General features: G+C 41.6%; 1 protein-coding gene and 4 non-coding genes across 5 annotated transcripts; all 5 read left to right on the top strand.

Moving 5' to 3' along the window:
• The first annotated feature begins 4,326 nt into the window (after nucleotides 1–4,326).
• Nucleotides 4,327–8,348, top strand: RPS12 (ribosomal protein S12). The gene is made up of 6 exons (XM_042796033.1): nucleotides 4,327–4,417; nucleotides 4,556–4,607; nucleotides 5,042–5,158; nucleotides 6,823–6,925; nucleotides 7,407–7,508; nucleotides 8,262–8,348. Exons 2-6 carry the CDS (start codon nucleotides 4,594–4,596, stop codon nucleotides 8,322–8,324), a joined length of 399 nt encoding a protein of 132 aa, XP_042651967.1. The 5' UTR covers nucleotides 4,327–4,417; nucleotides 4,556–4,593; the 3' UTR covers nucleotides 8,325–8,348.
• LOC116959189 lies at nucleotides 5,870–5,944 on the top strand. The gene has a single exon (XR_004405725.1). It is a non-coding gene; the product is annotated as a small nucleolar RNA SNORD101 (small nucleolar RNA).
• LOC116959191 lies at nucleotides 7,253–7,339 on the top strand. Its single transcript, XR_004405727.1, has one exon. It is a non-coding gene; the product is annotated as a small nucleolar RNA SNORD100 (small nucleolar RNA).
• On the top strand, nucleotides 7,788–7,922 carry LOC116959190. The gene has a single exon (XR_004405726.1). It is a non-coding gene; the product is annotated as a small nucleolar RNA SNORA33 (small nucleolar RNA).
• A 333-nt stretch (nucleotides 8,349–8,681) lies between the features above and the next one.
• LOC116959192 lies at nucleotides 8,682–8,766 on the top strand. The gene has a single exon (XR_004405728.1). It is a non-coding gene; the product is annotated as a small nucleolar RNA SNORD100 (small nucleolar RNA).
• Nucleotides 8,767–16,862: the final 8,096 nt, after the last annotated feature.

Genomic DNA, 16,862 nt, shown 5'->3' with positions numbered 1-16,862 from the left:
AAACAAAACAAAACAAAAAAAAAGCACTTGCAAGTCATCCCAAGTTCTCAAAAGGATAATAAGTAAAAGGTCATATATGCAAAGTATGACACACAAATAGAGCAAATAAGAAACCTGTAGAGAGATTTAAATTGTAGCAGGAGAATAAAGTTTTCATTTTTGTGGTTAGACAGTCAATTATGTTCAGGAGGTGGAATAGTTTTCACTCCAACTACTTGCTCTTTTCAGTCTAGACTCTCACTCAACAGATTGCAACTACTTTCAAAACCTAGTCCTCCTCTCATTAATAATTACATGAGTAATGAGTAATCCAATAAAGCCTATGGAGTCAGATTTCCACAAAGTCAGTGCATGCAGTAGAAGGCTGAAGTGTGGGAAGTAGCAGTGATGCACTACGATCAGGATGAGCGATGGCTCCAGTAAGGAAATGGGGCTGTGGACTCCTTATGCGTGCATACAATTTACTTATGCGCTGCTTATTATTACCAGAAGATACTGGTTGATGGAACATGTTTATTAATTCTTCATATATTCTTTGTAAGCTATTCTCGTGGCTTAACCCCAGCCAGCAACTAAGCATCACTCAGCCGCTTGCTCACTCCCTCAGCCCCATGGTGGGATGGGGGAAAGTATTGGAAGGGTAAAAATGAGAAAACTCATGAGTTGAGATAAAGACAGTTTAATAGGGAAAGCAAAATCTGCACAGTCAAGCAAAGCAAACCAATGAATTAATTCCTCACTCCCCATGGGCAGTCAGGTGCTCAGCCATCCCCAGGACAGACGGGCTCCAACACGCGTAACGGTGACTTGGGAAGACAAATGCCATCCCTCCAAATGTCCCTCCCTTCTTCCTTCTTCCCCCAGCTTTATATGCTAGGCATGATGTCATACGGTATGGAATATCCCTTGGGTCAGTTGGGGTCAGCTGTCCTGGCTGTGTCCCCTCCCAACTTCTTGTGCACCCCCAGCCCACTGGCAGGTGGGGTGGGGTGAGGAGCAGAAAAGGCCTTGGCTCTGGGTAAGCGCTGCTCAGCAATAACGAAAACATCCCTGTGTTATCCACATTGTTTCCAGCAGAAATCCAAAATATAGCCCCATACCAGCTACTATGAAAAAAATTAACTCTATCCCAGCCAAAACCAGCACAGCTATAAATATCTGTTAACCTTTGAACTGGGACTTGCTAACAGACTGTCATGAGAGTTTTCCAAGTCTAACAAAAATAACTTTTTTAGAAGCGTACAATCCTTTCTTGCTTATGTCACGTCTGCAGCAACTTTAAAAAATACATCCTTCTGATCCCAAATCATATGTAGAATTCAAGCCTTGGAGCACTAGCCCTCTAAATAGTACAAATACAGTCTACATCCCTTGCTTATGTCCACAGGATAAAAACATATTAAGAACAATTGCTTTAAGATCAGCTTCCTTTGTGGACATCCAGGACATTCTGAAATGCTCAGCACATGTGGGAATACGTACCCCTTATTATTGCTCTGTGTGTTTGTAGAGATCTTAGAAATGCTTTTGCATTACAATCCAGAAATCACTTATCCAGTGCTTATTTGCATCATAATACTATTTCTTTTGCCAGAAGTCGTAGTGGCTGCACACAGGTATTTGGAAAGAGTTTAAAATGGCTGTAATGCAACCACATGATAACCACATCCTTTGCCAGCCTAGTGCAGAAACTGTGGACGGCAACAAAAACTAGGAAACTGTTTCGTTCAGTTATCATGACATCAAGGTCTTTCTCCTTTTCAAATCAGTATTGAAATGGCATAGCTTGTTCTCTTTCTGAGACCCCAGAATGGTCTCACCATAATTTCTCCAGGCACCTGAAACTTGACGGAGACATCTCTTGCACTCCTGAGTAGCAGCACGTGGTTGGCTGTTCTGAACCGTTACCTGGAGGCCCTTGGAAATATACACCTCTCCCCTCTCGGCTGGTGAGCAGGACTTCTGTGTCTATAGGGCAAGGAAATTGGTAAGAATAGCCTGGTCTCCCATCTTTATGATGCAGAGCCTTTTTTTTGGACTGTGTGACCAGGAAATGATTAAGATAATGGTTTAGGAAGAGTAGGGTGAAATGTACACCGGTGTTATTTCCAAGAAGGCTTCCAACCTGATGTTTCATAAGACTGTGAAATCATGTCTGTTTTGGAAGGAATATGAGATAATTCTGTCTTCTGACACTGGAAATCTAGTTGTAGCATGTGTCTGTGCTTTGTATTTCTAGAAACAGGTGTCAGAGGGAAATAAGTTTTGGAAGGATTATTCAGAACTGAAATTCAGAACTGACTGTTCAGAGTTTAGCAGAGTCATGAGCCCCTCTTGCGAGTTTGTAATACCTGACACTTTTGCCTGCCTACTTGGCTGCCTTGCCATGCCGTGCTGCTGACTAGTTTTAGTCATTACTTAGTTCCTGGGTCTGCACAGTTTGCAAGATGACACTTAAGCTATAACTGGAGTCTGGCATTTTGACGAAAAGATGGGTTGTGGTTGTCAGGGTGAGCATGGGGTGAAGGTAAGGGTTAGCACAGCAAGAGAGGAGAGAAATAACGAAAGCAAAAGGGAGCAGGAAGAGGATGGCTGAGACAGTGAACCATTATATCCTCACTGCAGTATGGCTCTTCTGAAAAAGCTCCCAAGTTCAGTTGCCATTTTGATCACCAGGGTTAAAAAGAGGAAGTCTGTCACCCTGGCAAGGGGGGAACAGTCAGGGAGAGTCAAGGTATTGTGTGGAGGGCACAGAGGGTAGTAGCTATAACCAAAGGATTTTTAAATATTTGCAGCAAGATGGTGAGTCCAAATGGATCACCCAGAGCAGTTGGCTGGTGAGAATCCAAATTATTGAATGTCATGTGACAGCAGCTTGTTGTTACTCATTCTCTCCCCAAATCCAAGTTAATAGACAGCAAGTTATGCTGTTTATAACATAAGAAAATATTGAGAGGACTAAGTTCAGTGCTGAGGCTGGCAGCTCAGTGAAACACCAGGCCAGCGTTTGCACTGACACCACCCCAGCCCTCTGAGCTTGCACTGCCTCTGGCAGCTCCTCGGTGTCCAGCACCGTGCTCACCCACCCTCAAGTGCACTAGATGTACTCTCTTAGCACAGGACTGTAATCCTTGGCTTAAACGTGTCATGCCCTGTGGCCGCGTGCCAGCATTTAAACTGCAGGATGCAGAGTGGACATTGTAACTCCAAGAGAAAATACAGAGGATAAGAAACAAGCTACTCCTTGTAGGAATCCGCACAGAAAGGTGGAGCAGGTCAAGTAGTGACAACAGTGTGCAGAGCGCCTACGTGAACGCTGAGCTCACATTAACACACCATGCAGTGGAGTGGACTTTCGAACAGGATCACACACTGTCATTAATTATTACATACAATTATGTACACTTACTATGCTATACCAACAGAGAGTTCAGTGCCAATGCAAACCTCCCCTCTGTACATATGTAACTTTTATCTTAGTGCTGCTTTGTTTTCTTGCAACTATGCTAGGAAAAGTGTTTTTGCATATGCTATTTCTGGAATATCAGATTATAGTTTGACTGTGATTATCACTATTGCTGTAATACGTATCTTTCAGATGTGCATAGTTCCATCTCCTGGACAGAATATATATTGCATCTATCCAGCGATACTGATGCGTCTTATGGCTGGTGAGAGACTTCTGGTTATCCTTTGATGACATTGAAGGAGATGATGGTTTATTGTTCCACTCAGTACAAAAACTCAATAGATTAGGCATCTTGGAGGCTTCTTAGGTGGCACAAGAGGATTAAGCGGTAGGTGGATATAGGGAAGAACATTCTCCCCAAGAGGGAAAGAAGGTGGGCATTCTCATTTGTGTGTGCTGGCGTGCTTTCTGGGGCCTGAGCAGGATGAAGGAGGTACCAGATCAAAAAAAGAGCATACAGTAGAAAAGGTGACTGACAATGTTGGTGACGAACGTGTTTGCATTAGCCACAAGCTATCAATATTCGTTACCCATTTTTGTTGTATTTTGCAACTAGGCATTTTTTACAAAGATGGCCACGTGCGGACCGCCCAACAGCCCAACTGTCAAGTCTTAGACAGGATGGACGGAGTCCCACGTCAGACTGACACCACCCGAGCGAGGAACACCTCGGAGCGGGGTCGGCATCCACGTGCGAATGCGCGAGCACACGCCACGCGGTCACCGCCGCGAGCGTCCGGCGGGACCGTGCAGCTCCGCTGGCACCGAGGGCGGGCGGGCGGGAACCGCCGCCATCCCCATGGCTACGCGGGGGCGGGCGAGGCGGCGGCTCAGGCAGCGCCGCGGACAGCCTCCGCGCCGGCAGGGGCTGGGGTCCTGGCGCGCTATAAGAGCGCGAGGCGGAAGGCCCGCCCCCCTCTCTCACTGGCGGCTGGCGGCGGGGCCGGGGTGAGTAGCCGCCATGGCGCCGGGGCCTGCCGGGCCGCATCCCCGCGGCCGGCGGCGCATCGCGGCGGGAGCGGGCCGGGCGGGGGCCCCGGGGCGGCCGGCGCCACTCACCGGGGCGGCCTGTGTCTGTATTTGCAGCAGGAACCCGGGCGGGAACAGCACCCACCGAGAGGGCCATGGCCGAGGAAGGGTGAGCGGGGCCGGGGGCCGGGATGGGGGGGGAGGGGGGCGGGGGCGGCGGGCGCGGGGGCCGCGTGTCTCTTCACCGCTCCGCGCCGGGCCCGGCAGTTCTCGGCGCGCCCCGCCGGCCCGGGCCCCGCCGTGGTGCTGCCCGGGCGGGAGGCGGGGCGTGGGGCCCGGCCGGCTGGGCCGCTGCGTGCGCGGCGCGTCTTCCCCCTGGCCGGGGAGCACGGGAGGAGCACGGCCGCCTGGCTGACCGCGAGGGCTTAATCTCTCCGTTTCCTTCGAGTTCACCTTCTTTTCAGTTTCTCCTTTGTCTTAGTAGTTCGGCTTGCTTCTGTGTTTTTTTTTTAACGGCTGGATGCTTGCAGGTGAACAGGAAGCTTTTGCTTGTAGTTGTAAGGTGTTGGCACCATGAGAGAACGCTCTCTGTCCTCCCTTTAGCATTACTGCTGGAGGTGTAATGGATGTTAACACCGCCCTACAAGAAGTGCTGAAGACCGCACTTATCCATGATGGCCTAGCTCGTGGTATTCGTGAAGCAGCCAAAGCCTTGGACAAGTAAGTTATGCTTCTCGTTCTGTCTGTGGTGAATAGCAAAACCGAGTGGGGTAGCTTGTGATCAGATATGTTGGACACATACAGTGGTCGCTTTGCCAGATGTTTAGTTGAAAGTTTTTATGAGACCATGTGTTCCTGCCAATTCTGTCTTGTGTTGTTTTGGGGTTTTTAACTGTAAACTTAAAATACAGATGCTAAACTCAGTGATTCAAGAATAACAGCACGTAATGTATTAGGTTCTGACTTTCTGTGACCCCAGTGCCACTGATATTTCATGGGGATCGATTTTGTCAAGAAAATTAAATGACACTCGTGGTATGTAGCTAGAGAGATCTGGGGCTCAAGAACCTTGTGTTTTATGAAGCTTTAAGATAAACTCTTCTGAGGTTTTAATTGGGAGGGCTGATATGTTTGTTAGACTTAACCTGAAAGAGTTGGTTTAGTTTTTATGAAGAAAACCTGAAATTCATAGCTTGCCTTTACTTTTTTGCTAGCTTCATTTTTGTGTGTGTGTTGCAGCTGTGAATAATTGCTTTGGTATGATATCAAAACAATATTAAACTTGTCGTGTATGTGCCAACCATGGTAATTAGTTACGGTTTCTTGGTAGGGTGAATTGATGTATACAGATGTGTGTATATATAGACATATGTACACACTTGTGTGTGTGTATATGTCTATATAGGCACATGCTTTTAAAAATGCTACAGTGTTTGGGTGATGACTTCACAGTTTGTCGGATACCCCTTCACTCGTTTTATGAGTGAGAACAGCAGTCTGACAAACCTGTATGCAAAAAGCTCTGAGACAAGGTACTGAATAATAGAAGAGAAATGCAACTTGGGTGATGGACAACTAATTTGTAAGAGTTCTCTTGAGTTCAGCTACAACTTCATACTCTGTCTGTTAAGACAGTGATGTATGTACAAGGTTTATATACATTTCTGTATGGTGGTTTTTGCTTGGAGAAATTTCTGAAACGTTCTGGTGAAACTCGTGATGAAGGCGGCCATAGAGAAATCTGACTTTGTTTGCAGTGGTCAGAGTATGTTAGGTTAAGCATAGAAGACCTACACAGCTCTCTTTGTTGTCAGGTATCCCTTTGGTATTAACATTGTACCACAGTATACAAAGATGCTAATTAGAATTGGGGGCCCTCTCATAACAGCTTCTTTGAACGTAAGTAGAAAAGATTGTTCTGAAGAGCTTATAACAACTTGACATGGAAATTCAAGCTTTTAATTACAGTTGTAATGTTAAATTATTGTAATCTGTGGTAAGCAAGAAAAAGCAACTTGTATCTTGGTTGCTTTCTAATACTGACACCAGTTATTTATGGGACATGGTGTTTATCCAGTCATTACACCTTTTTCTAATGGCTGAGAATTTATTTAGTCGGATTTTTTGAAGCTTCCAAAACTGGAATAGTATTTCATGATAAAGCTAACAACGTATGAGTAGTCTGTTACGATCTACTACTTTTTATGTTTTATATATTATCAAAAGTATATTTAGTATTTCGAAAGTGTATGGGGTCTCAGAAACAAAAGTTAAACTTAAGTGGTTGTCTAGAAATGTATGTGCTGAACTTTATTCTTCGCTGTTTTGATTGTAAAGAAAATTTAAGCAGTGTCTGAAGTTACATTTGTTTTAATTTTTTTTAGACGCCAAGCCCATCTTTGTGTTCTGGCTTCAAATTGTGATGAACCCACATACGTAAAATTAGTTGAAGCACTTTGTGCAGAACATCAGATCAACTTAATAAAGGTGAGTGTTGGAACTTCAGAGACAAGTTTGGAACAGATACCCTGCTTGCAATGCAAGCAGCTTGTTTCAGCATGTAGATCTGAAGCTTTGAAATACCATGCTGTAATTCTGTATATGGCTTATCTAGGCAAAATTTCTCTTTGCAGCAGAGATTGTAGTTCTGTGCAGTTGTCACAGAAGCAGTACAAAAGCTGTGGATGAAAATGGCAAAAGATGTGTGCCAGATATTTTATGAAGTTAAAATATTCGAATGTTTGTCCTGTATAGTAAGAGTGGTGCAAGTGACTGGAGCTTGGGAGGAGACTTTTTCCTCAAAGTAAAGTACAAGCTGTACAATGATGAAACTTTGGCTCCCTCTACTGATACTTATGAGGAAAGCAGCCATCCGTTACCCAATACTTCTGAGAGTACAGCAGCTTTTTTGCTGAAACCAGTTATGTTAGAAATGGCTAGTTCTGATGTGATGCGATGTTTTACACAGGTTGATGACAACAAGAAGCTGGGTGAATGGGTTGGTCTCTGCAAGATCGACAGAGAAGGAAAACCTCGCAAAGTAGTGGGCTGCAGTTGTGTGGTTGTCAAGGTAAGATGATGCTAACTGTGGCTTAATCCTTAATTTCTGAAAATAAGCAGTAAAGATATGGGACTATTAAATAGAACTTCTAAGATTTTTTTAAAATAGTTGCTTTCCATTGTTGGTAGTGGAAGTAAACTGCTTCCCTGTTCTATGTTCCATCTCATGTTTATTTAAAATGCTCATTTTGTGAGTTAATGGTTGTGTCCTTAAAGTATGCCAACTTGCCAGTGAGCATTAAGGGAAAGACCTTTTAACTAGAAAAGGTGAAGTTTTGCTGCAGAAAAAATGCCAGTTCAATGTGTCTGCTCAACCTGAAAATGTTTTGCAGACCATATTTTAAAATAATACTGGTAAAGTAAAGCCACAGTACGAGCCTTAAAGACTTGGTAGTCTTTGAGGTCCCAACAGATGGCTACATCTTCACAGTAAAGGCTAATGCCTTCTGCATATATTTTCATACCACTTTTGCCACTCTTGCACATATTTCACCTGACTTTCTTTAGGCAGAAATGAAGAATTTGTTTGGATCCATAGAAATGGGTGTTATACTTTAATGAAGTAGAGCAGTCCTTTATTAGAATACTCTTTTATTAGAGAATGAAGGGAAAGCAGCTGGCAGATTGCTTGAGGTTACTTGTATGGAATTTGGGGGGTATTTGGGAATGCCTTGAGAAAGTGTCAGTCTCAGTTGTCCTTTTAAAAATAGGCTGTAAAATTTTGGTTGTGTCTGTATGTTAATGGGTTATTTTGTGTTAACAGGACTATGGCAAGGAATCTCAGGCCAAAGATGTCATCGAAGAGTACTTCAAGTGCAAGAAATGAATGGAAAATAAATCTAGAACCTGACGTGTGTGTGTGTGTGATTAATGGGTGGGTACCTGTGAAATAGTTACGAGTTGCAGAGGATAGCATCAGAATATGAAAGGACTGTGCAAGTTTTGGTGTAGTTTATTAGTATGTTCATGGTCAGCTTGGGAAAAAGATAATGGCAATCCCTGCCACTGCTGTTCTGGGGTGCTTCTGTTTCCTGTTCTTACCCCAGAGGTAGCCAACTTAGGGAGCTTTGCACAGTTTCTCAGCTGTGAAAATGCTCACAGCTGATTATCTCTGCTTGGCAGTGCATAGGCCTGTACCTCTGCAGGGATTCTGAATAGCTTGTTAGGGAAGGTGAAGTACTGCTGCATCTGTGAGGAAAATTTGGCTCCCTCTGCTGAAACAAATGAGGAAAATGGCCTTAACTGTTACCCTAGTATTCTGAGATGCTGAATCTTTTAAATGCTATCTTAATTTATTAAATGAACTTACTTGATACAAGATGTGTTTTGTTGTTCCCCCACCCCAATTCTGAAGCAAATTGTGGGTGGAATTAGCTTCTTACAAAAAATAGTCATGTACTTCTAGATCTGGTTCTGTAGGAGTTCAGATCTTACCTCTTGAATGCAGTGTTGAGCTCTGATTTGCCCAGTGTCTTGATTTCCATAGTGGATGTGAATAGGTGGAGCTGGGCACCTGTAAACTGAGATGGGAATGTATCTCTCTAATTCTCATGCTCTTGAGCTTCAGTTTTCACTATGGTTTGTAACCCCTTTTCTGAGATCCCCAAGTCCTTTGTGTAGTGTAGACAGGCAACTTCTCCAGGTGCTGGGCTCAGATGCACTTACAGCTCATTAAATCTCAAAGTGTTTCTTGGTTCTGGCCCTGTCACAGCTTTCTAGTAGCTAGATTGGGGTGACTGAGAGGTTCCTGTAGTAACATTTTCAGGTGTACTTAATGGTGGAGTTATCTGTTCCAAGTCTGGTTAAAACCAAGAAATGTGTCCTTATACTGAACTTCATATATGTTCAGTCTTGTCTGAAATTCTCAGTGAAAGAGTTAAAGTAGTTTTTAGCATTTTAGTTCATGTCAAGCTAGTATTGCAAATAGAGGGAAGTTAGCAGAAATGTGTTACTGCTTTTCATTTGGATGTTTTTTGAACATAGTTGAAATTACAGAAGTTCAAGAAGCCTTAGTTGCAGATCTTATTTCATTAAAATACTAGGGGTTTCTAAACACTGCCAATAGGAATAGTTTCCAAGTTCCTTTTTAAATGGAGTTGAAGGATACTAACTATTGAAAAACTAATTGTCAGTTAATTAAGTTTGGCTAATTTTGAATATCGGATTCTCTTGTATGCAGAAGCATACCACATCTTTTGTCCTTAAGCTGCATCTTTCAAGAGTTCTGGATGAAACAGTTATGCTATCTGTTCTTCATATTTTTGTAATGTTTGCAGCTACATTCTAGGGAAAGAATTGTCTGAAGTGGTGGTGTTGACTGGTAGGATTTACCGTTTGCTTTTCCTTGGCTGGCTGGTCTATCACAGCTAAATTCACAAAGGGAATTAGGGTCCTAAACTGGAGCTCAGTACCAGAGTTCAATGCCTGTGTGTTGAGGTTGAAAATTGTTTCTTAATTGAACTTGTTCCTGTACCAGAACACTTTTTACTTGCTAGAAGTAGTAAAGTCCTCTTAATTCCTTACATCTCTGGATGCAGGGTAAAAATGTACAATCCAGTAAGCCCCTTCAGGGTAGCGGGTGAAGACTTTTAAAAAGATGAAGTCCATAGACTTGTATTACTAAATTTGAGGAAGTCTGTGAAGCCTGTGCAAACTGAGCTTTTCAAGATCTTTGGCTTTTTTGCTAAAATAATAGCACTTTTTTAATACGAAATGGTCCCTAACTAAGATACACTTCACTGACTACAAAGGAAGTTCAGACAAGTAAATTGTGTATGCATACTTATTTTCTGGATGTATATGATTGTGAAGTTAACCTGCTTAAGGTTTTAGGGCTATTTGTTAAAATTTTGGTTGTTTTAGCATGGGCAAATGATAGATGTTAGATTTTTAAACTATTTGCCATTCTAAGTGAAGCTTAATTTAGCTTGAGGTCAACTCATCATGGAAAATTGCTGCTGGTACAACTTATTTTCTCATAAATCTACTAATAGTATCTTGTGAAGCACTAATACCAACACACTAAAGTTTCAGAGGGAACTACTGTATGATTTCCTACTGGGGGAAAAAGTAGGAAGGATATCAGTGGAAGAAGGAAGAAATGCTGGTGTCCAGGTGAATTGTAACACTGAGGTGATCTTGAAAGGTAAAGGAAATTTTTACTCATCCTTTTCAGTGATAATAAAGTTGATAACCTGTTGCTTTAATAAAATTCTGAAGAAGTTGGCTGTTACTACTTCACCTGCAGAAGATGTGGAAGGCTGCTCACCTTGCATTGTGTATGTAATATCTGAACTTGTTTCCCTTCGCACTTCCCTCTATGGAGAAAACTGATTCAAAATAATATGCTGTATTGTGGTATCACTGGATTTCCTGTCCAACTGTAACACTGTAGAGAAACAGGATATGCTGGGTAAAGAAAAAACTGTTCCATGAGCATTCATGACCTATAAGATTGCAGTAAGGTTGCATTCATTGGGCCAGGCAAAAATAGTACAAGAGCACCAGTTTCAGGTTCATGCTAAATGTAGGTGAGATGTCTGTTTTCATAGATTTGGAGTTAGTATACTGCTCTTTACTTTTGATGGGAGCAGTGAAATTCCTTATGTTTTGTAGTTTGGGGTTTTTTTTTAAAGCCTATGTGGGGAACACATACACTGAATCTACAGTTGTGTAAGACTTCATTGTTAACATGAATTCATAGGCTTAGTCAAGCTATTAGTCTTAATTGCAATGGAAATAGGTCCTTAAGGAGTTTTACATATTTTAAAAGTGCAAGCAATTTGAGAAAAGTCAAGCACCTTCCCAGCTATTCAGCTTTACAGAACATTCTACTTTAACCCATTTTAACTGTATATTTTCAGTGTGAGGAAAATAACATCTTTATTATCAAAATGGTTTGTGTTTCAATTATATCGTGGGATATTGGAATTGCTACTTCAACATTAGCTGTTATATTTTTCCTCTTAATTACTATCAAGCATGATCAGTTGATTCTTAGGAAAAGAGGTACAAGTAAGTTGAGCTGTAGACCACGAGCAAGTTTGTTAGGCAATGTTTCTTTTGCAACAATGGAATAATACAAGTTAAGGTCTATGACTTTTTTTTTTTAAATGTCACCTTATCATTTTACATGTCAATGACTATTAATACTAGAGAATGACAACTCTTTTCATGTCACGGTTTTTTTCATTGGAATAGAATCAGCACTTCCTAAATATTTTTGCCAGAAGGAATTAGGTTGAGATCTTAATTTACAGATCAAAATGCTTAGGTATCAAGTTAGGGTATTTCCTGTAATGTTTAATTTCCTGGAAGTGACCTTAGAACCTATGCAGGGTCAGTGTTGGAAAACTGATTAAGACTGTTTACTTCATATTTAAGACTATCCCTAGTATTTGATTTATTTTCAAAAATTTCCTGAACTAAATTACACCCAAACCTTCTGCTTCACCTTAATCTTTTCTGAAAGTTGTGCTTTATTCAAATTGGTGGAGGAAGACAAGTGATTGCTAGTTCTCCTTCATCCTGGAAGACTTAGCATATGCTTTTGAGACCTCTGCTTTGTACACTAGAGATACCCATTTTCTTCACACTTTCTTTGTAGATGGTATTTTTGTTTTGTCATGGAAAATGGACTTGTGTCCTGTGTTGTGGAAGGTAGCAAAGCTGAGCTACATACGCATGCAGATCACACCTAAGTAAGGCATGAACAGCATGTGGCAATAATGGGTTAAGATTGTGAGGCTATAATAGCACAGGAATGTATATGAATTATAGAGGTTGTTAATATATAGAAACTTATTTGTGAACATGGAAACTACCAGTGACCCCAAGAGGAAAAAACAAACTGCACTGTCATTTCAGTTGGAAATTAAAACTCTTACAACTACAGTACTGACCCCCACAAGACAAGGTGGTCAGATGGCTCATCCAGAAAAAGAAATAACTTTAATCCACCAGATAACTGGAGTTGGACCATATGTTGCTAAAAAGGTAGGACAACAACTACTCTTATTTAGTCCATCCTGGTCCCGGAAATGAATAGAGTTGGGTGTGCAAATCAATGTATCAGCTATGAAACCCCTTTGTTCGCTGTTTCTTAATACATCCTCTATGGGATGGTTAGCTTGGCTGCGTGGTCAGGCCTTGCCTCTTCCCACAAGAATAGAGGGATGCCTTAGGAATCCTAGGGACTAATTTCAGAGTACTAAACAGCACTGATGTGGAAGTATTGGTAAACTCAGCACAGTTACCACTGACCTGCATAAATTAGAACATCCACTATGGTTGTCCCTAGGGGCATTAGAAGTAGCTCAGTGGTTGATGTCCAATGTCTTATGTTAGAAAGTGATTGAGGAAAAAACTCAGAAGTGCTTTAGAAGAAACTCAAAATAATACATGGCCGTATTAATGTGCTGTATTCAGGCAGAACTGTGGCTACAGGACACAGTCATGGCAATTAGGGAACTACCAGCTGAAATCCAAAAAATCATGTGGAACAATGCCACAGAATCAGAAAGATACCTCCAGACATGGTGGAAACAATTTTACTTATGAGCCATTACAATAAAAGTCAATACCATATGTATTAATGATAACTAATGCTTTGGTATATACTATTTATCCTATAATAGCCCTGGGCCTCAACTCTAGTGGAACTATATGCTATCCAATCAAATGTAGAACCTGGGCTTGGCAAAATGGGAGAAAGTGGCAAACTATAAATACAGGAGCCTGCTCAGCACAAGAGCACCTTGGATATGTTTGTCAAGGTAACACTTTAAGAGCACAAGATACCTGCTTAGACACGGATCAAAAGATTTGTCACTCTGAAATATAACCAGGTGAAGACCCTAAATCAATAATAATATACATAGGCCAAGGCTGTATCTATCTAAGGACCAAGTGTCAAAAGCTGATTGTTGATAATGGAATGACTGTCCTAAAAGACGATCTAAATACTTATATATAACTCTACAAAATAAGAGGTTGTGATTTTAATTATAGTGCCCCCATCACCACACATCAATTAATAACATCCAGTTATGAGATATACCAGGACCTGGTCCCTTTATCAATAGAGATGAACCTCATAATAATAATAAAAACTGCTACAACATAAGGACTTAACTGATATCCTACAGAAGAATCGGGATAATAACCATCAAACCCTGATCACCATACACCATAACGCTGTGGAAATACATTGGGGTTTAGAATAAAAAAGGACAGAACATAAATGGTGGGAAACATTCTTTGGATGGTCACCAACTGTGGCAGGAATCCTGATCCATGTGTTATACCCAATAGTTTTGTTAATGCTAGCTGTGTTATACTTGTTTTTAATTTTGGTATATGTAAAAATTTGGAGAATGATACAATATATAGAGAACCTCCAGATAGTCCTGGGGATGCAGTAGCAGGTGTGCTAAAGAAACGGGGAGGACTGCTGTGGAAGGTGGCAAAGCTGAGCTAGGTGAGCATGCAGACCACACCCAGTGAGATGCAAACAATGCCTGGCAATAACGAGAGATTGTGAGGCTGTGATAGCACAGGAAGGTATATAAAATGTAGAGGCTGTTAATATGTTTTGGAGGGCTTTAAGGATTTTGCTTAGCTGCTTAAAAGTAGTTGTTTATGATAAAGCGTAAGGAACAGAAGTAGCATGGGTTGTAGGAAAGCTCATAGCTTGCTTTATGTTGAGCTGTTCTCTGATGGGAGGAATAAGAAGATTCGGAAAGCCCCAGAACCACTTTGGGGCAGGAAAAGGAGACATAGTAACCATTAGCCTAAAAAACTGGAAGAAGAACCTGCTCGGAGATGAGAAAAAGAGCCCAGTGCAACAGAAGACAACCGTGGACCGGCATATTGCTAATGGACCAGACTATGGTGTGAGGGGTGGGAATTTAGATTGTAGGGTTATAATTGCCTGGGGATTTTAGTGTTTGAGGTCCTTCTGAGGTACCCAGCTTGAGCCATCTAAATTTGTGCACCACAGATAGAATAGATTACACTTTTTATTTTGAAGGTCATGATTGGAGATTCTGCTTCAGGGAACCTAGGGTCTAGCCTCTGGGAAGGAGAAGCGCCTGAGGGTGTGTGTGTGCAAGGAGTTGAAAGGGGCACCCATCAGCTCCCTGGAGTCACCTGCTGTGAAGGGAACCCGGTCCTCACAGTTAAAAGTTTTCGCTGGTCTGTGTGTGTGGCTCCTTGGTGGGTGTGTGAATGCTTCTCCCTCAAGACCTGCAGGATTTCAGATAAGGTTTCAGAGTAGTAGACTTTGGATTACTCTTTACGCTATAGCCATCTGTAGTTGTCACCCTAAAAGTACCTGTGGGTAGACACAGTTAGCATTAAACATGGAGCTGGGAATTCGAGAGTTCCAGGACTGACCCTGACTTTTCCTCCGTTGCTGACCATATTAATGTCCCTTGTAGGTTTTCCTTGTCATGAAATAGGGATAATGCAGAATGCTTTGCTCAATGATGCAAATTTTGTGGCTTTTCACTGACAGAAGAAGCAAAACTCATTTATTTTTTCTGGACTAAAATACCAGCTTTTAGTGATTTTGCATGGCTTGGTAGTCCTTTCCAGGCTTGTTTCTATGTGAAGTGGAAAGCTAACAAAGTTCATTGAAGAAATGCTGGTAAGTCCTTGTGAAGGTTCTAAGTACAGACTTCTGGACAGTATTGGAAGAACATCCTATGTGAGATTTAAAATAAAAAATACCTTGAGAACAGTTAAGCTCATGTTGTTTTGGAACCACCTGTGTGTCATCCTGGCCAGTACTGCTTTTTTGTGTCTTGTGCATTTTGCCTTGCATGTAAAAGCTTGAGCATCTGGACAGCACCACCACCTCGTATTTGCACAGCTCCTACTGGGATGGAGTTGTGGCTCTGACTGTGAATCCCATAGGGGGGCTGGTTATACCTGCCCTCCGCTCTTTCCCCATGACAGCATCCGTTTTACTGTTTCAATCACTTGGAGTCTGAGATAACAGCAGTGCTACTCCATGCTTACTCCACGCTTACTCCATGATAATTCTGGTTAAGAAGGAAGTATGTGGGCTTGTAATGTGCAGTGGGAGCCTGGGTGCTCACTTGAAGGTAATTTCTTACCAGGACAGGTCATTCACATCAGGATCTCCCACTGTATCATACTGATACGTTTTGCAGTAGCAGAAATGTCTGGGGACCGAGGCTTGTCAGCAGCAAATGGCCATGCTGGACAAGCACTTCTGCAGGCTCCAACCATTCCTTTGGAGAGCATTGTTTATTCTGCCTGCTTTGCCAAGAGAAAAGTATATTTTCCAGTCTTATTTAACACATAAAGTATTTTATGGAGGCTGAGCACTAATCCCACATGAATAAAAAATATATTTAGTATTAAAACACACAGTATCCTTAACACTTTCTGTAATGAATAAGCATAAGCCTTGGTATTTTCTGACTAATGTTCCTGATTTAGAATTGACTCTACCTGTTCAGTTTTGTTCCTTGTTTGTACTACAGAGCCTGGATATCCCAGCTGTGAGTCAGTGCCCCTCTTGTGTCCATGTTACTGATGCCGGTGCAAATGTGGTTCCTAAAACATGCTCCCTTCCCTGGAGACCTCACAAAGGTCTCACATCCAACGATATAAAGGAACTCTGAACATACATCCATTTGTCAGCCTTGTCTTCTGCTTTGGAGATGATGTGTTTTGGATGTGAAGCCTCAGTAGGTTTTTTGATTTGTGTTAGGGTGTTGAACCAGATACTGGATGTTGGGTGAGCACAGATGTGACTTGATTTATGTAGCCTGAAGGTAAACAGAAGTAATAGCAAATTATATTCTCAATGGGTTTAGACAGTTAAGTAAATACACAGGAAATTTTTCAGCCATTGGTCTGCAAGCAAATGTTTATTTTGAGAGTCTTTTTAACAAATTGAGCAGATGAAGTGGTTAGTATGTTGTCTGTATATAATGATCCTACACACATACATAATTTTCTCATTCATTGGCATTATTTTTGAATGAAAGTCCACCTACAAAAAGCCCTAAATCCATGTTAACCGCTTCATGTAGCTGGCCTGTTCTAAAAGATGATACAATCTTTTATGGAAGTAAACCACTATACAAATATCTGAACTTTCAGCCATAGGTAACAGTACTTCTTCCTTTTAATTCCAAAAGTGTCCAAGTCGTGTTATATTATGAGAACAAATGGAAACTAATTTGAAAATCACTTTGACCTACAGAAGGTTTTCCCCTCCTCTTCCAATTCAAAAGCAATTCAGGGGACTTTATAAAAAGTCCTTTATAATACTTTTTAATATAATAAAATACTTTAAGCAAGAGTATTTTAAATATTTTCACTGAGA

Source organism: Tyto alba, unplaced genomic scaffold (genome assembly GCF_018691265.1).
Source record: "Tyto alba isolate M040663 unplaced genomic scaffold, T.alba_DEE_v4.0 Super-Scaffold_22, whole genome shotgun sequence".
In the NCBI taxonomy this organism is placed as follows: domain Eukaryota; kingdom Metazoa; phylum Chordata; class Aves; order Strigiformes; family Tytonidae; genus Tyto; species Tyto alba.
This window is presented reverse-complemented; position numbering and strand designations above follow the sequence as displayed.

Excerpts from the sequence above, each read along its gene's own strand:
- RPS12 (XM_042796033.1), top strand. Across the intron at positions 5,159-6,822 it reads GCAGCCAAAGCCTTGGACAA|ACGCCAAGCCCATCTTTGTG; the intron begins GTAAGTTATGCT and ends AATTTTTTTTAG. Across the intron at positions 7,509-8,261 it reads GCAGTTGTGTGGTTGTCAAG|GACTATGGCAAGGAATCTCA; the intron begins GTAAGATGATGC and ends TTGTGTTAACAG.